At 40.7% G+C, this 24978-nt stretch overlaps 1 protein-coding gene and 1 long non-coding RNA gene across 6 annotated transcripts in view; one reads left to right on the top strand and one right to left on the bottom strand.

Annotated features, from left to right (window-relative positions):
* Positions 1-188: 188 nt before the first annotated feature.
* Positions 189-24978, bottom strand: part of LOC117231220 (protein kibra) — a 42766-nt gene continuing 17976 nt past the window's right edge. For 4 of the 5 annotated variants that reach the window (XM_033489473.1, XM_033489444.1, XM_033489434.1 and 1 more), the window contains 9 exons: positions 8440-8548; positions 7814-7973; positions 6129-7655; positions 5762-5848; positions 5088-5277; positions 4127-4588; positions 3782-3997; positions 3194-3672; positions 253-2953 (listed from right to left, as the gene is read on the bottom strand). In XM_033489473.1, coding sequence (XP_033345364.1) covers positions 2488-2953; positions 3194-3672; positions 3782-3997; positions 4127-4588; positions 5088-5277; positions 5762-5848; positions 6129-7655; positions 7814-7973; positions 8440-8548 — 3696 coding nt within the window. In that variant the 3' untranslated portion in view covers positions 253-2487. Of the gene's footprint in view, positions 2954-3193; positions 3673-3781; positions 3998-4126; positions 4589-5087; positions 5278-5761; positions 5849-6128; positions 7656-7813; positions 7974-8439; positions 8549-9557; positions 9885-24978 lie in introns of those variants that run through there. The other variant, XM_033489462.1, reaches the window with a different exon arrangement.
* LOC117231340 lies at positions 14123-15608 on the top strand. The gene is made up of 2 exons (XR_004492944.1): positions 14123-14668; positions 15168-15608. It is a non-coding gene; the product is annotated as an uncharacterized LOC117231340 (long non-coding RNA).

The raw sequence follows: 24978 nt of genomic DNA, 5'->3' as shown, positions 1-24978 counted from the left end.
AAATTCATGCCTGTTATTTCACTATTCCATATAATGGTGAATAAAATATTTCTACGGAAATTGAATTGCATTTAAATAGCTGCGTCATATGAGATTCCAAATTTGAAAATATGTCGAATCTTCGTACTACTCGGACTATGGTAGAATAATTTTATTGCACCACTGCTGTAGTTAGTCACATAAAACGGTTCAGGAGTTAAAAGAAGTATATTAATCACTAAAAGTCTGAGAAACAAAATTTACGATACAAAATAATATGGCAAGAATATATATACTGTATTTTTTTCCTTTTAATCGTTATCATATGAATCACTACCATTTAAATCATTATTATTACTTACAAGTCATATTGTGGTTGTTTCTCGGAGGATGTACGTGTTTATGTATGTGTATATTTCATTACGAGCTTATTATTATCGTTATTACTATTCTTATCGATATCAGTACCATGATTCATATTTCATGTTCTATTATACTCATTGCCGCCACTTTACATTGCCATTATCATTGATACCGTTATTAACAGCATTATCGTTGTTTTTTATTTTGCTACCGTCCATCGTAAACGCATTTAGTTACTATCGTCGCCCCATCGTTTAACATTTGTCATCGACATCATTGTCATACTTGATTTCAACACCGTAAGACATTACGTCACCTAGTCGAATGATTGGTTTACAATACGTTAATGCAACACGTTAATTAAATACATACATACGTAATAGGTCCTGCACTTTGAAAACGTAATTCTATTACAGAAAAGACTACTTCCGTTTCTTCCTCTGTGTTGTCAATGAAGTAATAAAAGCTGTTGTACAAGTTGTGCACGTATTTTACTATAAAAATATGCATTCTCGGACCATACAAATTTATCGCATAAATTTCTCTGTCTTATACGCACTATAGATACATACATACATGTATACGCGTAACATATGTTGCAACATATAGACCCACACGCATGCACTCGTAAATACATGGATATATGTATATAATTTGTATCTATATATATTTATATTTTATAGACGCGTAAACAGGATTGTCGATGCGTATATACAAAGTTATTTACATGATTGTTGTTTCAAAGACATTTACTAACCTCCACAAGAAAATTCAATTTCTACCAGGTTCCTCGATATACTCGCAAAAATGGTACAGAAATATTAAAGTCAAATTCAAGTAATCGCTGCATTCGTACTATCGATACACCTAATTATTTTTTCAATCGATAAAATGTTAATGACTCTGTATTTGGATATATTAAAGAATTAACGCAAATACATACGTGTACATGCAGATGCTTGGATCGATATCATGTACAGTGTCATATAATGAGGTCATAAGTTAAAGCATCAAGTAGACATACATTAAAATTACGCGGTATTAACAACCTCCGTCGTTTTTTATTTCATAATAATCACTGTATTGGTAAAAATAAAGCTACAGTTGTAAAGGAAGTATTAATTCTAAGTTGACATCTTACATTTTCGGCAAAGCTCAAGCGCCTTATCTCTCCCCTTAGATCTTCTTCTTTCTCTTCTTCGAAATTTTGCTTCGACATTTGAAGACCATGTATTTTCGACTATGACTAATTTTATGACCTCGCTATATCTCTTTCGTCAATAAAGGGATCAACAATTTCACGACGTTAACATATTTTGCAACACGCTTTGAGCCGAGTGAGAATAATCTAATTGAAACGGAACATAGCTGAACTCAACTCGTCGCTAAAAACACAATAAAAAGACACTTACTTATTATATCATTCGATGTAGCCGGAAGGAAGAGTATCCGAAATTATAATTGCGAACACGTTACGAAATGGCAGTAATGGAATCGAGGCAGAGTTCAGCCAACCAGGGCGACAGCTTTTTCCTCTTTCCCTTTACTTTCTTTTTCTTCGTTTATTACATTTTCAATATTGCAGTCCAGCTGCTCGGTGGGGCCATGTATGCTCTAAAGAGGGAATATGCAAGGGGAAATGAGCAAAGCGATATAACGTAAAATAATGAACCGGGATACAAGAGAGGAACCCGATGGAATCGATTGAAATTAAATAATTCTCGCATAAAATCTCATTTAAATAATTTACGATTCTCGTATGTACAAAGCGCTTGTCTCGCGCATTTTTTTCTATCGTTTCAAAAGTCTTTCTAGAATGACTCTCTCAAGGCATCGCGTTGTCGATAATCAATAATTAAAAAAAGAAAACAATAACAAATATCAGCAACATCGTTCAATTTGTTGTACTAGTTATAGTCACTATGTGTATGCCGTTCAAGTGTTTTTCGATAAACGTTCTTCATCTAGTTTTTCTTTACTCATCGTGCATGGCACCTGGAATTCGAAAAAATTAAAGAAACAACAACATTCTCTTGTTCTTTTTTTCAATCCTCCGTTTCCGTTTTGAAAGTCACCAGACTGGTACGCATTAATTATCCAACGATTCGAACGATTTGTCTATTGGCAAAAATATGGGTGTAAACGTTACACCTCGACACCGAGAACTCTGTCGACGACGTATTCGTACCTCCTTGGCTCTTCGCTATCGTTTTCTTCGGTTGATTTTAGGCTCTCACTACCTTGACCATTTTCTTGACAATGCACGTTCGCCTCGGTAGATCGACCTTTCGCGTTCACAGATTTATTTGTACTGTTGGCCGGAACGTCCTCGATCACGTTCGTGACCGTAGTCGTGTTATTGGTCGCGGCACCGTCAGTCTTCACCGCGGACGCATTCCCGCTAGGAACACTATTTGACCGCATGGTCAAATTTGAAACACCTTGAGCACCAAGCTTAGTAACCATGTATTCAGTGGCAATTGGTTCCGAGGCGTGTCTCCTGTGCTGAATAAGTGATGGTGATGGTGACGATGGATTCTCACACAATGAATCTTCGGGTGGAAGTACAGGAACATTGAGATTAACGCGTGTGAAGAAAGCCATCTTTTCTCTAAAATGCAAAATTAAAGTTACGTTAAAAATGTTATAAGTTAACATTTCCAGTGAATGTAACTATTTATTGTATATTTTTATCGAATATCGTTTTATGGTATAAGTTAATGTTTTGAAAAATTGGTCAAAAAGTAGACGAATAATTTTCATTTAGACGCTAGAAATTCCGCATAATTTTTTTTCTAACAATTTAAAATAGAAACTTCAGATATTATATATTAAACAGTAATGTACATACTTGAACGAAATAATATCAGGTTTTCCTTTCCCAGCTTTTGTTTTCCGTAGTTTGTAGATTTCTTTCGAAGTTTTCTTCAACATCTTCTCTACTCTTTTATCCTCGGCACTTTTGCCGTTCTTTCCACTTTCGGCTTGTGCCATCAGGTTCTGGAACTTGTGGTCCTCTAACAACCATGCCGCAAAGTCTGTGTCTCCCTTTTCTCGCGCTTGTTCTAACCTTTGCTTTAATTCTCGCAATCTACTCAACTCGTCCTGGAGATTGTTCAGTCTGGCATGCTGTGCTTGAAGATCCAATTCAAGATCCAGTGAGGTTCTAGCGGTAGGTGGTAAATTGGTAGACTTTTTTGAGGCAGTTTTACAACTGAGAGCGGACAAAGGTCTTCGCCATCGAAGAGACCGTCTTTCTACCGAATTTCGTTGAAATGGTCCGCCTCTGCGATAAAGCGGCATGCTACTATCACTATCGCTTCGATTGAGCTGTAATATGAAACATCGATTGCAATAAATAATCAAATTAAATTTTAGACTACTTGACCAAATTTCTAAAAATTATAGATAATGTTCTAAAAAAGAAAGCAATGCTCACCCGACAAATATAGTGATTTTTGCTGACTGCAGCACTGGGTGAAAACGTTTGACTTCTTTTGATTACGATCGAATTTTTATCATCGTGCATAACACTAGAAACGACACCGGCTGCCGAAAGTTTCCTCTGTTTCCCTTGTTCTGGGATGAAGACGCACTCGGTATTAGTTTCTTTGTCCTGAGTTTGTCTTGCTTCTTCGTTTAATTCCTCGTCCTCCTATAATTATTTATAATAAAACTTTACAAATTTAGAAAGCAATTTACAACAAATGCTTTGAGAATATTTAATGGCAACTATCCATAGAAAATTATATACCAGAAGATAGTACCTTAAAGTATTATTTACCTCATGTTCTAACACATCCTCCAGAACATTATCTTCCATCGTAAATTCTACAATGATTCCTTCCTCGTCACTGTCCTCACTTCCGCTTTCACTTCCATCGTTCTCATCCTCTTCTTCAGGACTTCCCAAGCAATTGGCTAGCTCCTCCAGCCTTAACGAGATTGCCGTTTGCAGTTCATCGCATCCCTGATTTCTCGTCAGAGTCGACGTTTGAGAACTGATAATCGTGCTCTCGTCACTGCTTTCTTCTTTCGTATTCTGTCCAGCACGATATACCGATAAGTCTGATTCTTGTTTGTCGTGTTTGGCCTGCCTCGCTACGCTGATGGAAATGCTGTTGCTATTGCTGGTGCTAGTGCTCGGGCTGTCGGATGGTTGCATGAAGCGAAAGGAAAGTATGTTGTACCATTTCACGCTTGGCGATTCTGGACTAAAGTCTGCAAGGGACACTTGGGCGGATCCCTGCAATGAAAAGGTTAAAAAGTTAATCAGTTGGAAAAATACAGTGACTAGAAATAAGAATATAATTGGTATATTCTAAATCTCTTAATTATAATAATTTAATATTGTTGATCTCCAAAGGCAAGAGAATGCCTATATTGTAATAAACACAAACGTCATTAAATTAATATTTTGCTATCAAAAGTAAGTATAATTTACAGTACTTCTTATTGTATCTTGTTTAGTAGAAATAAACAAAATAAAGATATTAGCATATTTAAGATAAATGAACCTGAAGTTCGTAAAAAGCATATCACGTTACAAAAAAATGTATACGCGATCATATCTTGTTTATTATGGCTGCATTCAACGTCATTATAAAAGCCATTGAATTGTCAATAAATTGGTAACTGATGAGAATCTTATCGTGCGTTAGACAAGCATTCGACGATTTCAATACTTTATTGCCATCTTGATATTCAAAGGAAAGAAACAAGAAAGAGCCGGAAGACACACGTACCAAGCACTCCTCAGACTCGTTACCCGTACACCAAACGTTGACTTGCAATGTCTTCGTGTACAGTTTGTTGAGTGGTACTGCAATCGGGAATGTTTCGCCGAAGGTTGGTTTGCGCAGATCCACAACAGGTTTCGTACAACACATGTGATTAACGGGCGGTTGCATCGGAAGCAATGCAGCCTTTATGTATCTAAAGCGCAAACAGGGAAAAAACAACTGTTACTATTCAACATTTTTAATCTTCATCCTAACAGGCTCGTCAACGTGACTCTAAATATCGCATATATTTATGTCTCGTTGAAAACGTTTCTTGTTTGTAAAATGTCGCTACATTTACATAAAGATACTTTACGATCAAAAAATTACATTCTTATATTCTTATTCGGATTAAAAGAAATATCATAACGATTAAAAAGAGAAAGGAAGGATCCAAGAACACTTCCAACTTTCGAATAAAAAAAGATAGTTAAAATAAGTTATGCCAGTTCTTTCCATTCTCCCAATACTCTATAAAAAATATCATAATATTTTTCACTGTTTTTAAAAAATTTACCGAATAAATTATCTTAACATTAAATATGTAACAAAATTATTTCTTCTGACAGTCACGTGCATTATAATCGAATTGAAATAATTGAATAATAGGAAAATTATACGATTAGATAAATACTCACACTTGCGCGTTGTTAGGTATGAAAAGTGCAGCCAAATTTCTGGCACGTTCGATTCCAACATGGAGCAAACCGTCACTTACAGAATATCTAAACAAACAAATTGTTTAGTTAAGCACTTACGTTATTGTTTCTACAAGATAGGAACCATATGAGATATAAACTAATTTCGACTAGACTCCTTTAAAGGAGAAAACTCCTCCAGTCTGTTACATAAATCACTGTCACTGTAAGTTATCACTTCACTCACGGATGACGAATGAGATCACAGAAACACGAACCGAACATTTCCCAATTCTTCGCCTACATATCTCATATGGCTCTTCGATCTCCAATCTATGAAACAGAATTATATAAACATAAAACCAACCTAAGCTTAATTTGCACCTGTGCCGTCTCCAGGCTCATCTCGCCAAGCGCCAACGAATTGACATCGCCAATCGCTCCGGGCAGTTTCCTTCGATTAGAAGCCTCGAATACTCCCGAATCACCCGCGACACTTTCGTCGGAAACAGCTGCCGAGACGGACCTGGTGTTCGTACCAGAACTGCTAGCTCTCGAACGAATACCAGTAGGAGGAGGTGTCTCACTTATAGGCGAAAGAGGCGGTGGTTCCTGCGGAGACATTTGATGCTGCATAACGCATACAGGCCTGCCAAGGCCGCTTCCTTGGGACATATTTCCAGATTGCAATTCGACGGGTGGATGTGGGCCACCGACCAACTTAAGACGATCCTGAGGCGCAACACAGGATTGTTCGTGGGACGACGTTTGCTGCTGAGTAAGCCTAAGCTCCGCCAAACGGTCCTCCAGCTGATTTCCATCTAAGTGAGCATTCGACGAGGTTGTAGGTCTCTGATGTTGCCTTCTCTGCATCTCTACGTGTTCATACGCAGGTGGTGGGCCCATCGGGGCATTCTCATAAAGCGGCGAGACCGGTGGACTGACGCTGGAGAGACTCGATCTTGGCGACAAACTTGGCTGCGATCGGCCAGGAGAAGGCGTACTGACGAGATTATTCTGCTCCGATCCTCTGAGCAATCTTTCTACGCGTCTATGTAGATCAACCATGTCGACTGGTCGCTCCTGTTGAGAGCTGACAGGGCCCAGACACTGAGGACCGCCGTAAATATCAGTGAAGCTCAATCCAGAGCTAAGCGAACCCTTGCTACTGGTCGTGCTAAGGCTTCCAAGACTGGAACTGCTGCTCACCGAGAGCGTGCTTGCACTGAGAGTCTTCAATTGACCCTCGAGCATCGCCATCGAGCGTAAAGCGTCCCTCAACTGTTGCAACAGCAGTTGCTTCTCTTCGTGCAGTCGCACGCGATCCGTAATCGTCTTGTTCGACAATTCAAGCGCGTTGTTTAGATCCTGCTCGAGGCGACGGATCTCACTCTGGATCTTCTTCATATCTTGTTGCGTTCTCGTACGCGGAGTGATACTCCTTAACTCTCGAAGCAACTGTTCTTTCTCTTGGAACAGCAACAACTTGTCCTTATCGCTTTCTGTCTGACCAGGAGTTACTTTTTCCTCGAGGTCCGCCAATTGTTGTTGTATATGCTGTATCCTTTTCCTTGCTTCGTCGTACTGCAACCTCATCCGTGCCATCTCGGCCAGGCGAGTACCGATCGGGACCAATTCGCCGGAGAGATCAGTCTGAGACGCTGTACTAAGCTTCTCCTGAGGTAAGCTAAGAGTGCTGGCCTCGGGACTACCTTCGCAGAGCTGTAGTCTCGTCAATTCGTCCTTCAATTGAGCCAGAGACTGCATCAACTCGGCTTTCTCCTTTTCGCCCGAACTCAGCGATTTCTGAATGTTTCGAAGCTCCGTCATGATTGCCTGGGCCTCGGTGATGTTGTAACAACCGCCATGATGTCCGCTCAATTTCTGTTCGACGCTATATCAAAAATAACAGGAAACATTGAAACTCGTGTCCTCGGTAGATTATTCGTTCTGTTACGATAAAATTATAAATGATATTTATGTAAATCCGTACTTCTACGAGTTCCACTAGATGTCTGATGTAAATCTTGAAAGAAGACAGTAACGACATACCTTGCAAGAGTGTCCACTCCTCGTTGTGTACAGTTCATTTCAGCGCGGATCTGTTCGAGCTCTCGTTTCAGCCGGGAAACTCGACTCCTCGCGAGCGCGACATCGGATTTCAAAAGATCCGGATCGTACTTGGTACTCAATGAACTTGAACTGGAGCACACTGTAGACGAGATAGATGATCAATCATTACCTTTTCGTTCGATGTATTCTTTATTAACCCTATATGTGGAAAATAACAATGAACTCTGAATCAAAAGGTATAAAAAATATTGTTGCGTTTATTTGACTTTGTATTCTACAAACAATTGAAGACGACATTGGCAAATTTTTTGGAAAATAAGAAATATCCCTTCAATCGCTGTGGTATCAAAATTTTGCTGTATTCTAGTTGGACGAACGATATAATTGTAAAGGAATAACACGATAATAACAACTATATAGATAAAAATACTTTTATTGTAAAGTAAATTTATTTGAGGGTGTTGTGTAGCACAGATAACGAAACGAACGATTAGCGCGTCATAAGTTCCAAGTAAATCATTACTTTCCACGCTAAACTATACTTTGAGGAGTACTTTGAATGTCAAAAATTTGTTGAAAATATATAAATATTAATATGTACTCACAACTTGTACGCGAAGCACCGAGCGTCGTTAAAGCGTTGTTGAGGTGATTGTACTCATCCTGGGCCAGACATAACCTCTGTTGCTTCACATCGTAGATCTCCTTTTTCGCCTGTAACATAGTTGCAAACGACATTGTTAAAATTACGATCCATCGTTCTTCCGAAATAATAAAGAAAAAAATTCCTATCATAAACTTATAAAAGTCACGACATTCAAACATCCAACCGCAACCACACTGAAGTAATCGTTCGATCGTTCGATCATTTCGACTTTCGATCATTGAGTTTATCTTAAACATACAGTCGATTTTAATAATAGAAGCAAACAATCGAATAATCGATGCAGACTCTCGGTTAAATTAAATTGCAAATGCGCATATAGCACTTAGGCAACAACACTTAACAGAAAGAATTCTGCGGTTAAAAGTAACGTTGGAAATAGCACGTCGTTTCACGTTTTTAGCTCGATCCGGCATCGAAATCCGATAGAAGCCACGCAACTGCCTGCGGCAGCATTCTTTCGATTTTCAAACAAGGAAATACCATTACACATGATTTACGTAGTGCTAAGAATGTCGGACGATCCTGCTGTTCGGATTGTTCCGCAGGTTCAACGTCGTAAAACAGAAGGGAATAAAAGAACGTAGTCGATCGGTAGCGAGAGAAACATTCGGAATTCACGGCAACGTTTCTCGTTCCGTTTCTCTCTCGTGTCGCGTTTCTATGGAATTTCGCACTTTTGCTATTCTCGAAAAGAGTTCTCGAAGCGAGCTCCGGTACTTCCAATTACCGTTCGTTTTCGAGGCCTCTCTCTTTCTCTCTCTCTTTTCCTCTTAGTCGACGTGTAAATGCGAAAGAAAGAAACAGTGAATGATTCGAAATTTCTATTCGATGTTATCAGCGGATCGTATCTTGATATTTGAGACACGTGAGATCGGAGAGACAGAGAGATATTTGAACGAAATATGAGACATTAGATAGCAGAGGTATGGAAAGAAAAACACTGATCGGTGACAAAATCGTTGACGATGATACGCCGGACGTGGAATTTCACTTCGACGGATTCCAAGAGATCGGAGTAACGCACGAGATACGCGAAAATCCTGCAAGAGTCCTTACGTATTCACAGTAATAGTATGCGGTGGCGTCGGTGTCATCGCGTCTGTAGCACTGCTCCCAATAGAACCTCTGTATCTGCTCGTCGTTCTCGTAGTCGTTGTGGTAGCACATTCTCATTCGATATTGGGACACGACGTTCTCGTAAATTTGCTCCTGTTGATAAGGCTGTTTGCAGGAACGTTGCTGCTCGGAATATTGCTGGCGTTGGTGTTGTTGCAGTCGCTGTTGATGCGCCTGCTGATGGTAATTGTTTACGTAGGTGCGGTACTGGTGCGCCGGTACGAGTACGCAGAGTGTGTACTGACGGTCCATGCCGGGTACACAGTAGACTAGGCACGGTTCCTCTTCTTCTTCTTCTTCTTCTTCGTCTTCTTCGTCGTCGTGGTCGTCGTGAACGTCGTGATCGTTGCCGTCTCTTTCTTTCCTCTCCGATATACTCTTCTTCCTTTCCTTCTTCTCCGCCTTTTTCTTCCTCGTCGTTTTCCTCTTCGCCCTCGCCTTCCTCTTCTTCTTCTTCTCCTTCTCGTTCTCCTTCTTCTTCTTCTATCCCGTCGGATGTCTATCTCCTCTTCTCTTCACCTCATCTTCGCGAAGGCCTCCTCGAGACTGGCCGGTTTACGGGGCCCGAAATTCCGATCCCCACCTCTGTGGGTCTCAATTTTTAAGGGATCCCACCTTTTTTCCTCCTTTTTGCCTTCTCTTCCTTCGCTTCTTGCACCACCCGGTCGATTCTCTCCTTCCCTTCTCGTTTCCATCCTGCTTTTACCTACCACCCTTCTCCCTACCATCCTATCCAACATCCTTCCTTTTTACTCTTTTATTTCTCTCCTCCTCCTTCTCTTCTTCCGTTTAATCCTTCGATCTCTGCCTCTTTCTCACTCGAGCACACATACACGCGCGGAGCCTACCTCTCTCAATCTCCGTATAGGCGTTCCTCCTCTCCTCACTTTCCGTCTGCTCCTTCCATAGTCTTTTCATTTATCTCGCTTCAACCACGGTGGCCTCAAGCGGCTCTTTCTTAGCCGGTGTAAAAAGGCGGGCCTCAGGATGAGGCCCGGCAGGACCGTCGCAATCGAGCCCTTGCGCCCCCCACTCCCAATCTACTTTTCCTATCTTCCCTCTATTTCTTTCTCCTTTTCGCTACCCAACAATTTCTACCTTCTTCGTTCTCCGCATCCCCCACTTTGCCTCTTCCTTTCAGATACCATACATTTCATGCGGTATTCGTTCCTGGTGAATCTAATTGATACTAGAACGTACACACACGTGCTGCGTTCGCTCACGCACCATGAATATTTACGATATCGCGTGTCGAAATTTTGCTCCTTCCCTAGGCCTTCTCATCTTCGATGATCCTCCATCTCTTCCTTTCGAAAGTTCCATCAAACTAAAAATTCTTTCGTCGATAGAAATTCTCTTGACCTATATTTCCTCGTCAAATATTTCCCATACTTCCATTTTCCAAAATATCCATTACAGAGGAGAAAAACACCGATCGACGTTCAACGAAGAAGAACCGTTAATTTCGTTTCCGCGCACGTACACGACTAGTATACCCGACGGAATAGTTTCGTCGAATAGCCGAACGACGAAGCGTCGACGAGGTCGCGTCTCGAATTTCACCGTAGTATTCGTCATCGACCCCCGGAGGACGTACATTTTTTTCAGCGATGCGGAATGTCGTGGTGGTATGCAGGGGCCTGATATGCAGGGCGCCGCGGGGCGAACGCACGATCCTGTCGCTGGCGGAGCCCAGCCTGTAAGGGACGACAGCAGGGATGGAGTAGGGGCCCGAGAACCGGGAGAGGAGGGGAAGGAAGGCCTGACGAGGTCACAGTACGACCCTGCTGAACGTGGTCCCATCTCGGACTCTCTGGTCGGTAGTAGAACCGACCTTGAGTCGCGCATTATGCCTCGTCCTTGTTGGAATTTCTGGGGCCACTACTGGCCCATCAGCCGTGTCTCTGATCATCTAAGAACAGGCCCGGTGGACCTTGGTGTATGTCCCCTCTCCGTCAGAAGGCCCGTTCCGTACCAGTAGTGATGGGACCAATTCTCCTGCCTTTGCACATCTTAACGATTTATTTCATTACCGTCGCTGATCGATAATCCATGCCTATTATACTTTCGTAACGTTAATTCAATTTTACATTCGTCCAAATTACGCACATTTTACGAATTCCAGGTAATTACTCCAAGTTTTTTTGCAAGCTATTTTTCTCCTTTCTCGTGTAGTTTCCACTAAAATGATAACTTACGTATTTGTACAAAAGCAAGCATTTTTACAAAAAAAAAAAAAGCCTCCGCGAGAGAACGGAATGGACTATCTTCCCGTAAAGTAATTAGAAAGCTCGCGTTTCAGGACATATTTTTCTATTCTATATTCGTGGGACCAATTTGCACGAACATATCGTCTCCATAAAACATGGTCACTCTGCATTACGAAAATTTCACAATTTTTCATGAAAATAGCGACACGCGAGTGGCGAGCAAGGGAAAAATCAAAAGGACAAAAGTTGTTCGGGAATTACAAGCACCGGATCGATCCCATCGCTACGCATCGGAGAATTTCGCCCCACCAGGCGAGCTTTGCCTCCGTACACCACCTCACCACCCCAAAACCGCCGAAGGATTCACAGGGCTCGGGCCCCGCGCGCATATTTCTCGGTCCACACTATTATTGTCGGAGGCTCCGCAGATGCTATCGAGTACGAGCCGGTTCGCTCGCCTCGCGGAAAGAGCCTCTTATTTTTCCCCTCCTCCACCTCCACCTCCTCCTCCTCCGTCGCTCGTTCTCCACCTCCACGAGGCGCAGCTCTTCTTACCTCGATGCTTGAATCTCCCTTACGTATCTATCATTCCTTTTTCTCCCTCGAAAGATCTCTCGAGTCGCTTCCTCTTCGTCCTCCCGGCATAGCACATCCCGAAATCTCTTCCGCTTTAGCTGACTTTTTACGCCACGCTCCGCTGGACATGTCCGTCGCGACGCGACGCGGGAATCTTCTTTCGTTCCGAACGAATTCCGGTTAGAGACGTTCCATAAGTCAATTGGAATGTCTCTCACTCTGACACGTGTTACGTTATTCGGATATTATGGGTCGGAGAGATACATTATTCTCCGTTAACGTCGTCTTATGAGCGGAGGTCACCTCCTGTTCATTTACATAGGACTGTTGTAAGATGCTATGTGGACTTTCTGGATTTGCGAACGGAGCTCTTTTCAATGCTTTCTGTGGCACTTTCTTCTTTGATACGTCGAATACGTTTTGCTATTACGGAAAATCCATGAAAAATATTTTTAATTAGTCGATGCCACGGTAGTAGGATTAAGTATGGAAAAGGGTCTTGAAACTCGGTCTCTTATCATTTCGAAGATCTACCGTTTAGAAAAAAATTTGCATTGCCAGAAAATAGTAGCACGAACAATCTGTATATGCAAGTATAAATATTGATGTTTCTAAATATAAATATTCAACAAAAAGATCAGATTTATAATGTCATTTAAAAACGCCGCTGTAGAACATGTTGGATTACTTTTACAGGACCAGGCAGGTGGTCTATATGTTACACAATGTGTTATGCATCTTTAAAATAGTTCGAAAGTACAACGTGACCTTGTACGCGATTTGTCATACGTCAATTTTAGCGATGGAGAAAAAATGCCAGACGAGTGTGACAGGAAACCGAATAAACACTTTCTCCATCGAGACCTGACTCTAGGCCGCAAATCACGCACGTGTACCAACAGAAGGGAGCGAAGAACGAAGCAGCAAGCACGAAGCACGCAGCACTCGTGTATCATTAAGGAATTCCTCTTCGAGAAATATTGGTAAGGAATGCCAGCGCTGTAAAAGGAGCGATATCTTCGGCCAAAAGGGTCAGCCTTCGTATTAGAGGTCCTGTATATGCATTTTAATGGAAGATCCACCACCTACGATAATAATTCCTGCGAAACCGTTTGCACGTACTCGTGAGTTCTACGTCGGTACTCGAGTACATATACGCGCGTTTATAGATGCTGTAAAAGCCAGAAAAGAATCTACGTTTTTAGTACACGAGGAAGGGACGCAAAAATTATGAGAGAAGGGAGAAAATAAAGACAGTCCATAAACGACGGACAGCAGTAACGCATACTTGCATGCGAATTGACAAATTGTTGTCAGTACTGTTGCTTTGCATCGGGTATATACATATATATATAAATTCATTCACGAATTTAAATAATAAACTTTGCTCTACGACGTTGCAAGATCCTAAGCAAATTCACCGTGAGATATAAATACAATGCCCGTTGTTAATAATAGCGGAACATCCTTATTACCAAAAATATCGCTGCACTTCAGCCGTAAGGAAACAAAGCAGATTACAAAAGTCACGAACAAGCATCTAACCTAACCTAATCCAAGCTAACCTCAACTCCTTCGTATATACGCTCATTGTCAGGGTATTCAGAAGGTTATTACGGACACGCGTGGTTATTGTTATTGTCACCGGCGGTACTGGTATTCGTTGGTATTACATACTGGGATCGCTAGGTTGTTCTGTTGCTGCGTGGCCGGGACAGAGGTAGTGTGCGACGGAGGCTGCAAATAACGATGACGGGGAGATGTGTTTGTGTGTGTGGTAGTGGTGAGATGGCGGAGGAGGAAGAGCGATTGGAATGCAGCCGAGTGAGGAATTCCGGCCCCTCCCGCATATTTATCTGAACGCTGCACGCCGATCCGCGGGGCCCCGCTCCGAGCGAAGGGCCCCCTTTTATAGTGCGCCAACTACTCTCCGCCGCTCATACCATCGGAGGAGGAACGAAGAAAGAGGGATAGATAGCAGAGAGCCGCGCGGAGCCAGTGTCGGGCCACTATGCGTACGGATCTGTTCAGGAATGCCCGCGGTGTTTTGTAATTGGACGCATTCGTGGCATTTTCTTCTGAATACGCAACCGCGGCAAATTTCGAAAGCAACGTCTTCCGGCGAATGTTAAGGGCACGGATGCAGAACCGTTTCCTTCGGGAATTTTCGAGATGATTTATGAGGAAATTACGGGGGTAGAGAGAATCATGATTCGATGTACTTTTAAACATTGCCGTCGGAATGGAATGATGTAGAGGGGAATGGTGAGCCGCATTCCATGGAAGGAAATGGAATTTGTGACAACTTCTCTCTCTCTCTCTCTCTCTCTGTCTCTTTCTGAAAAAACCGCATTTTCATAACGTTTAGTAAATTTCATTCTGTCTTCCTTTTAATTCTTGTTGCCTTAATAATAATAAGTTAATGCTTGTGAAATGTTACTCGAAAATTGATAAAAAAAGAAATAGTCTTTTGGGGGGCTGATTGGCTGGAAATACCTAAAATTAAAATATTTATGAAATTGTGCTCTTCGAGTTTAACTGGATTCCTCAAATATTTCTTGAACAAATACAATTACGTATTTGTAATAACAAGTAATGATCTGTCTCTAAAAACAGACAATTTACGAATTAACGATTACGAGGAAAATATTGACATAATTTAAATGGTTAGTCGACGTACTCGCGTTAAATCGTGATTCTTAATCTCTTCCTCGCACGAATCGACAAAAGAAGGCAGAGAATCGATAATTTAATTCATACTTAGACGTGGTAGCGAACAGAGAGGGAAAAGAATCAGCAGTAAGCAGACTGACGATGGAGAAAAGCATTTCTTCGGCCGGACAGCTGTTGCCGAACAAAGGCTGAAGGATACAAAAGAGGAATTTCTTGGGGCGCACGTGGCTCCCGAGAGAAAGAGAGAAGAAGGGAAGGAAGAAAAGAAAAAGGAGGATCCACGGCTAATGCAAGAGGCCGACTATACACACGTGACCCGCTACACCCTTTCGGGCATTCCTCTCCTTCCGTCAATTTCCTCTTTTCTTACTTTCAATGCGTCATCTTTCGTTCCTCCTTCCCTATGACTATTTCGTCTCCCTCTTATCAATCTGGCAAATGGAATTATAATCGAGCATATATTTAGATTGACTATGAGTTATAAAGCTAAGAGTTGTTTTCACATTAATGGCTAATAAAACAATCCTACTTACTTTCGTATAAGAATTGTTGAACTCTGTTCGTTATACAATCATCATGGATATGATACAAATACACATACACACACACACACACACATGATTCCATTATAATAAACGAAGATATTATTGAAGTTGTTTTAAGTAATGATTTCGTAACAAAATCCACGTTTATATCATTCTTTGTGCACTCTATTACAGAAATCGTTGTTGATATCGAGATTGTTCGAAACATCAAACGGAAGAAATACTTTCAAATTCCATCGATGAGTCTTTTTTGGAATGTGTGAATTATGCGCGGGATTAACTTGTATACCAGCTCATATAGGACCAGCACTGTACGCGCAGTACGCAATCTCACCAATAGAAGTCGCCACAATCTGCAACTTCACACGTGCTCAAAGTCATATTTTTGATATACGACTAAATCGTACACCACCATCGCTATATATGTATACATATATATATATCAAATATTCAATCAGTTATCTCTAATTTAAAAATTAATACAAAACCTTGTGAAATTACGTAATCGTAAGACAATCTGCATACTTTTTAGAAATATTAAATTTTTATCATATAAGTTCCTTGAGAAATCTTCCTCTTTTATTTCATGCTTTTGGGCCTTACAATATTTACGTATAACTTACTTCGAAACCATTTTTCATTTGTACATAGTATGCATGTGTGTACATATATACATATAAGAACTTTGATCTTTGAATCGTCGCTTTCTTTTTTTTACTCTTTGATAATTATTCTCAATGAATTAAAACGACAAGTATTAACAATGCATTCTCGGAGTATTAAAAAGAAACGGTTGAAACTCAACAAGTTCATAAATATGTATACGTTGTTTGAATGAATGTACACGTACGTGTGCAAGTAATCTATAAATTAAAATATTGTATCGTAACGCTATAATTCCGTCTTCCATAATTTCATCTTTTAATAATAATAGGCAAAAATTAAAAATTAAAAATTACAGATAAATTCCTTTCCTTATCTCCAGTTTTAGTTCATAGAACGATTAACACTCGAACAGACAATCAATTATTATGATTTAATCGTGAGATTTTCCGCGATTAAACGAAGTGGCTCGTCGAGGAGACCTATACAGAATCAAATCGTACGTACTGCCGTGCCATGTAAAACATATTTGTGTGTTTGTTTCGATGTCACGATAACGAAATGATTGATACCGTCACAATAATTCCGGTTTGCGTTGTATCGTAGCGCCCCGCCAAATTAGACACCACAAGAATCCTACTATGCTTCAGTGACATCAACATGTATGTATTTAAGGCAATAAAAAAAATTAAAAACATTTAAGGTATCTATATGGAATATCCTCTAATCTAATGTACTTGATGGATTCGATAAAGATAGAAGTTATATAAATAGATCATTTAAATCTCAAAACACGAGGGGAAGATTTAATTTAATACGCGTGAAATTTTCTCAAGGTCATTCTCCTAACATTTTCCAAATCATTGTATATTGTATAATTATGAATAGAAAGATATGTTATTTATAATTTGTTTTATATAAGTATTACATTATGTATATCGTTTGCGACGACTATTAATTCAATAGTGTCGATAAGTTTATAAATAATAATTTAATAAGTACACACGCATAAATCACAGAGAAGCGTATAGGGGGACGGGCACGTTTGTACAACGGCACCTGGCACCGTTACCTTATCAGTAAGATATAAGAATTCTCCGTAGAGAAAGTTTGGATATATTTTGTGTTTGCTATTTATCGTCTCGATACACCAAACGGTGAACGTATATTTAGATGTTACAAGCATACAGATACTTCACATTCAAAAGCCCTCGTGTTCGAGCGAAGAAACAACAGAGATAATTATGTTGACTGTATAAAGATTTTTTCCCCGTCGAGACAATTTTTCTAGATTAAACTGTCATTCAAATTACCGCAAAACTCGAAACTGTCTACAACGATGGAGCAAAGCAAAATTTTTTGCTTGCAATTTGCACGATATGAAAATAGATAACTTGTTAAAGTATGTAATAAAACAAGAAATGCGATAAATAACGATAACTTGACATCTTTCGATTCCTTGAGCACATAAAAAAATAAACAACGAATTACTCTTAAGAATTATCTCCTAACAGGATACTTCTCGGAAAGAATCACAGAACTAAGAAGAATATCACAGCTCTTTGATTCGACCGTTGAACACATTCTTCTAAACACCTAAACTGTCTTAAATACGCGGAATATCGTTCTAAATTCTACATTAAGAAAACTTTAAACGAAAACCTCGATAATAATGAACAAATTTCTAAAGTTTTCCCCTCCCTGAAAGACGACATTAATTTTCACGATATTTCTAACCTTTTCGTTATTGATCTTTATCACAAAACCTGCGTGACTGGAGTATTTTCAAATCTTATTGCCGCTAAAACCGTCCGCCGACGATCATAACCTGCATACACGTCAGTCGCGTCACCGAGGCCTAAAAATCTAATTATAAAATAGAAAAAAGCCCCCACTGCCGGTGGAATCGGCGTGATCGCGAACAAGCTGCTCGCTCTCTCTCTCTCTCTCTCTCTCTCGAGATAAGTTTCCTCGGGGAGCCGTTTTCCAACAGTTGCAGAAGGAATGCGCACCAGGTGAAGCCAGCATGACGATCGGCCGCGTAAAGGTGCGTTCACATCGAGCGCGTGTTCGGGTCGCGTCTTGGTTTGCGACGCGACGATGCGCCTGGCGCGATGGAACGAGCCTGCGCATACGAACGTCCCACCGCCAGGGAAGAAGGGAAGGGAGTGGGAGGCAAGAGAGCGGGTAGGCTGCGGTGGCGAACGAGCGATGCTGATATGAATGGAATGCGATGCCATTATCGTGGTGTACATACCGATAACTCGATGCCCCGTTCAGCGAACGAAGGTGTCTGCGCGGACCGAGCAAAAGCTCTTAACTTTCCAGCAATCCTATCTCTTCGCGCGAAACGCATACGGAGGATGCTCTTTCTCTCTGGCGTTTTCGTATCAAAAGGAAAGCCCGCGAAATTTAAGTTTGAGAATTGGGCGATCAGAATAGATTATTCTCTGATGTAAAAATAAGAAACGTACGTTTCTACAAACGATTTTTCTTTAATAACGGTAAGATAAAAGCTTCGCTGAATCTGTGAGTTGAATGTTGTACAGTTCGTACGTAAGACTATGAACAAGTAATTGATCAGTTTCTTGATATTTTTTCCCCCCCAGTAAAGGAAAAGAAAGAATTTTAATTGTATAACGTATACCAGAAATATTTTCGGCATAAATGCAAAAACGTAAGTAATAAAATCTTGACAGTGTTAACCCATTGAAACGTTATCGCGATCTTTTGACACTCATTGAAGAGAATTGTTATCAATTATGTTGTGCAACACGAAACTAACTATTGATCACCGCTAGCAGTCGTTCAGTAAAACGATGCCGTGTATCGATTAGACCTATGTTACTATCTCTATGCCATTTTTTACAGACAATGAAAACGTTCTATTTCTTTGTCATAGTTATCTTTCTTCCCGCAACCAGGTTAATCAATAAAATAACACTAATCTATTCTCGAAATACATAAGTTAAAAAACACTTAATTCCCATTAATTATTTCTACATTATCTTATAATAGAATGAATGTGTGAAAATTCCAAAGAAACCTCTATGACTGATAATTTTCCATAACCTTAACGGTTCTATTAAAAGAAATCATGCTCACTGGCGATATTTTTACACGGTAATATTTAATTTGTTATCATATTTAATCGCCTTTATGCGTCAACATCTTTGATACTGATATAATTCCTATCTAACCTATTATAGCCTGATATAGTTTAATCATACGCATATCTTTCTAGCAACTTAACAATAGTGTGATGTAATTGGAAAACGCTAAACAAATTAAGAAGAAAATGAGCATTAAATATTAAACTTCGAACAATGAAATGTACGAAAATGTTAAACAAATATTCTAATAAATCATACGTATATAAAATGAATAAGCTATGTAAAATAACGTTTGTATCTCCTACTACGAAGTAAATTGTTTTCAGTAACTATACAAGTAAAAGATGCGAAATTTTCTAGAAGTGTTAAAACAAAAAAGAAAGCGGAGAGAGGAGAAAGAAGGAAAAAAGAATACGCTGTGCACATTTGAGAAGGGCTACGGTACATTCACATTTTTGTGTCGCCCTTCCAAGAAGAGCACCGTGGAGAAGAAGTTAGAAATCCTGACGAACGTATTCGGTATGCATATCGCTTTACGGAGAGCTCTCCCTTTCGGAGAAATCGGCATCTGATGCTCGTGCATTCCCTTTGGATGAATGTCGAGCGTTATATTGAGATTTCAGGGAAATCGACGTATCAGCCAATTAAACTTGACCAGATAAAAAAGAACGAGCTCGTGGGTCAGCCCGTTACACGATCGTTACAACGATTCGTATCGTCGTCGATTTTCTGCCACCGTTCAAGAGAAAATGTAATTTTCGTCGCGACAATTCCCAGGTGACGCCTCACCTGAATATTTATAACTCTCGTCGCTTTTGTGATTCATTCGACGCGATAAGAAACGATCTTGAAGATCGCGGAAAGTCCTTGCAACGTTCATACACTTAAACGAATTAAAAAAATTCGATCCCAGAAAGGGATAACATCGACACACTCGATTAACCATTTAGATAATACTTCGAGATAAGAAGATTATAATAATAGCCGATCGAAATGTAACACGTATTACTAGAACGTCAATTAAAAATACGTCTATATCTATATAGGTAGAGGAATGTTGCTAAATAAATGATTTTCAACTATTTTTCAATCGGAGAAAGCTATGATAGATAATCATATCCTTGTAGAATTGCGACGATTTTTTTTTTCGCGAACTCGACGACAAACAGTAGCCAGATCTGAATCTGGGGTACGTCATTTAGCTGTTGGTTATCAGGCAATGATAAGTCTTTGATAATCAGCCTTCATGCATTCCTGCGTTGATAAGAGACGATCGTTTCGTGATTCAAGCCGGTTCGTATGGTCCAAGGCACGTACGCATCCTCGGAAGAAAAAGCGAGTTAAGTGGAATGAAAATTGCAGAAAATTTTTGACGATTGCCGCACGTGATCGATAATTCACATTTTTTTATAGAATGGTAAAAGATAGATCATCGCGGAAAAGACAGTTGAATATCTTCCATTATCAAAATGATTTTACTAAAATACAGAGTCAAAAGTCATGAATCTATTGATGATTTAAAGCTGTTATATTTTTTTCGAAAGAGTCGTGGATTTTTTGCTTTGCTATTGGGTAATTTCTACGGTTGCAAAGATAATTATTTGATTTTTTCTTAAAGTCTTTTATATGTATATAACATTTCCATGCTTTAAAATGTTGAAATATTTCACAACATATTATTCTTAAAAGTCATCCCGAAACTTTCCGGATTTACTTTTGCCATAGCTTGACATACAAGTATTATCAAGGATGAAGAGACAACTTTGTTATATTTCCTCTTATTTTTTTTAAACATTTAATGCGACAAATGTTCCTACTTGTGTCATAGATGGAAGAATCGTTGAGCAACAAGAAAAATTCGCGACACAAGTGTTAAAATGATTGATTTCTTACTTGACAAAGACTTATATAGTGTGAATATTCAGAGAACTCGATGATGTGGCAGATAACTAAGATTTAAATACTTTGAACGACAAGAATACAAGATCTCTCTTTTTAATATTCTGTGCAGCACTAATAGTTACTTGTTTAATGAATCTATTTGAAACGTAAATTACCAGCTGTGTAACAGTAACCATGATTCTCTTCGTTTCACATGCTAGAAGTGCTATATACTGAATTTTCAAACTACTCCCTTATAGGATGCGGAATATGCGAACTTAAAAAAATAAAAAATAGTAGTATAGCCTTCCTGTATTATCTTTTACCTCCTGAAACGTGATTATTCAACCTCGAATACGATTATCGACATACAGCAAACGACGGAGGCGGCCGAGAAGGTAGATGGAGGAGGGGGGGAAAAAAAGGATGAGGTAAAGGGAGAAACATCAAAAAGAAAGAAAAAGAGAAGCGTGAAATTCCGGCGGGCGTCTAAAAATAGTCGGTTACAAAAAGGAATAATAACGCGGGTACGTATATATCTGGTCGCCGGGTAAAAGCGTCGGCCTATTTATGTATCGCTCGGTAGAGATGGAATCTCGATCTCTTCGCGTGGTCGTTAACATTGTTTGCCCCTGGAAGAGAGCCTAAGGAATGTGAAAAGCTGCGTCGGCAAATGGCGAGCAACAACGCCGTAAGGCCGGTCGCGCTCCTTACCGCGCTCTCTATTTTCTTCTACGGTATTTCCGAGCTGAACCCTTCCCAGCGTGTCCGCGTCCACGTCCGCGTATGAGAATTTCACGCAAAATCTTCTGTTCGTTCTCCTTTAACGAAACCGTAACCGAGCAACAAAATAACGAACGAAAAGAACGAGATTAAAAAATATACGTATATTTATATTCATAACGCATCTACTTAGATACCTATGTATGTAGATAAATATGTATCACAATACGAAGCGTCGCGGTAAAAGAAATAAAGGAATTATACCTTTCGTATAAATCTAGTAAGCACGTACACATACTTTCGTTCGTTTGTCCTCGACGAACTTGAACTTGACGGGCATATGATATGTACGCGTTTTAAAACAAAAAGCACGCGACAGTCGCATACGAGCATAATGGGGAAAGGCTAAAAATGCGAATGGCGAGCCACGTCGATCGCTATGTAACGATAATATTCTGCGTTCCTCGGCCATCCTATTTCTTTCGCGCGCTCGTGCGAAAGAGCGAACGGTATAGTCGATTCGCAGCACCGCGGGGCATCATCCAGAGTATCGAAGGACAGTAGCACATCTGCTCGTGCGCACGATCGTACACCCTCGGGAGTCCTCGTAGCTCTTCGTGAATCCATTCGTGGACCGCCTGGGGGCCCTACGAGCGTAACACCGGTAGCCACTACGCCAAAAGGGTCGCATTCGCGCGGGAATAGAGAGAAAAAAAGAGAAAGACAGAGGGGACACAGCCGGAGAAGGACGGAACGAAAGAAGCAGCCGAGGACGGAATATCCAGGGCCGAGGCCCGAGAGAGGACAGGCTCGAAGACTTGGGGGAACTGGCATCTTTTCTTCAAGATGCATTCAAACTTGGGAGAAGAGTACGCCTTAGCGATGGGATCAATATCCTCGCGTACTCTTTCCACACCATCCTACACCATTCATCGTACCGTTTATTTCTCTTTTCATTCCATCGTCCTATCGATGTGTTACTGGGAATTCAACTACAATTATATATATATATATATATACACACGATATGGGCTGTTTTTTTAAACTCAATTAAAACAATACGTTTTACCATCTCTATATATACTTAAAACTTACTTTGGTCCGAAATCGAAGCTACTATTATTTAATCAACGATTTAAAGAAACCAAAAAAATCATTCGATCTACGGCAACGGCGCTTGGACAACAACGCTAAACTTTTTTCCCTGTTTATGCATAGACGCATTTCCTATATTTACACGCCGTCTAGATGCAACGTAGAGCAAAATTAGCTCCGCGTTTAACGCGTTAAAAATACCACATTCCACGAGCAACATTACCAAACAATCGATCGACGCTTCTCAGCGAAGCAACCACATGCGCGAATCCTAACCTTTATCAAACGACGCAAGCTTGGTGCCGAAAAGCTCGAAAACTATGTAAGACGACTAACTATAATAAGTTAACCCCATCGCTAGCAATGCCTTTCGTCTTTCTTTGACCGTTTCTCTCTTTTCCGCTATGGTGCCACGCATCCAGTCTCTCTTTCTCGCTACTTGCCGCTACCTTGCACGCCGGGACCCAGCGGAGAAACGATGGAATAAGAAGACAGCGTCGGTGGGAGAGAGATAGAGCAAAACGCAGAAGAGAGAAGAGGAAGTCACTGGCAGGGGCCAGTATATAGAGACACGGAGCCACGAGGGGGAAGCAGGGTGGGGGCGGAGAGTGGTGGAAAGGTGTGGAGGGGAACAGGCTTCGAACGGACGGGAGACATTCCAATCTCTCATGGCAAGCTTGCCTGCTTTGCTTCGCTCGCTTGTCTGCTTGCCCACTTGCCAAGATACCGTCGTCCTAAAGCCGGCCCACGCTACATCGAATGGCACACGGACATCGTAACCGTGTAATCTCGCGACGCGATCGTTATAGTCGATTTTGCGGGGATAGTAAACGAGTACGAGCGTCCCCACGGATACACAGCCTCGATACATATACATACAGATAGGGTTATTAGCAGCGCATTATGAAAAAAGCCCGGCCTCGAGTGCAGAAGAAACTCGGTGACACGCGTTCGAATACCATTGCCGAATATCGGCGAGATCGATTACGTAACGTGATACCAATGCGAACGCTGCCGAATTTTTATACATTCGTTGGAAATTGAAACAAAATCCACGCAAGAGTACAGAGAATGTACAAAATGAAGTACTCGTTATAATAATTAGTGGGTGAAACAGCCTCTGCCGATGTTCGTTTCTTTGATCGAACGAATTGCTGCAATAAGGAGGTAACTCCGCTATCCAGTAATTTGAGTAATCTTACATAAATGGAAACGAAAAATCGACCAATATATCAGACCTGTCTCCTTATTGCCGCGAACTCTTCGATTGTGCTCACCTCGTTCTATTTAACGAATATTCTGCTACCAGATACACGTAAAGGTCGTGTTTCCTTCGCGCGTTCACGCGTAAGAAGGTATTTCGAAGCGGCGATTGCGACGATTTCGAAGCTAATCTGAAAGAAGCGGCGTTCAGAATTTGGCCCCACTGGCTACACCGATGACGATGTCAATGACTGCGATTTCAGTCTCTGAAACCGTTATGACGCATATATGTACATATAAAAGGACGTCTTCGGCGAAACGCGCCTGTGTACGTATATATGTACGTGGCAAGCACTATTTCGAGCGTGAAGGTACACAGCGTACATATGTATATTTTACGTATTTCGGTATCCGATACACTTTCCTCGGCAGACACGTTCATATCGCTAGGTAGAGCCAACGTCGCTTCGGACTAGACGTTACACCTGTCGGAACGTTTTAAATTAACGGCCAGACTGTGCTGGCTGTTCCTATTTGCCAAGAGTCACGATATACCTATTTCTTCTTTCGTTTGTATCGCGGGCAAGAATGATTGGGACTGGTCAGTGATGAGAACTGTTACGAGAGAGCTCGATCGTATCGAGCCGCGCTTGGCGATAGATTTCGACGTAATTATGTAATAAACTAATACGTCGCTTTCGCGTGATCTTTATGCAACAATCATACGCAAAACGATGCT

Source organism: Bombus vosnesenskii, unplaced genomic scaffold (genome assembly GCF_011952255.1).
Source record: "Bombus vosnesenskii isolate JDL3184/JDL3185 unplaced genomic scaffold, Bvos_JDL3184-5_v1.1 scf7180000013263, whole genome shotgun sequence".
NCBI lineage: Eukaryota > Metazoa > Arthropoda > Insecta > Hymenoptera > Apidae > Bombus > Bombus vosnesenskii.
The sequence above is the reverse complement of the archived record's forward strand: the minus strand, read 5'-3'. Positions and strand labels throughout refer to the sequence as shown.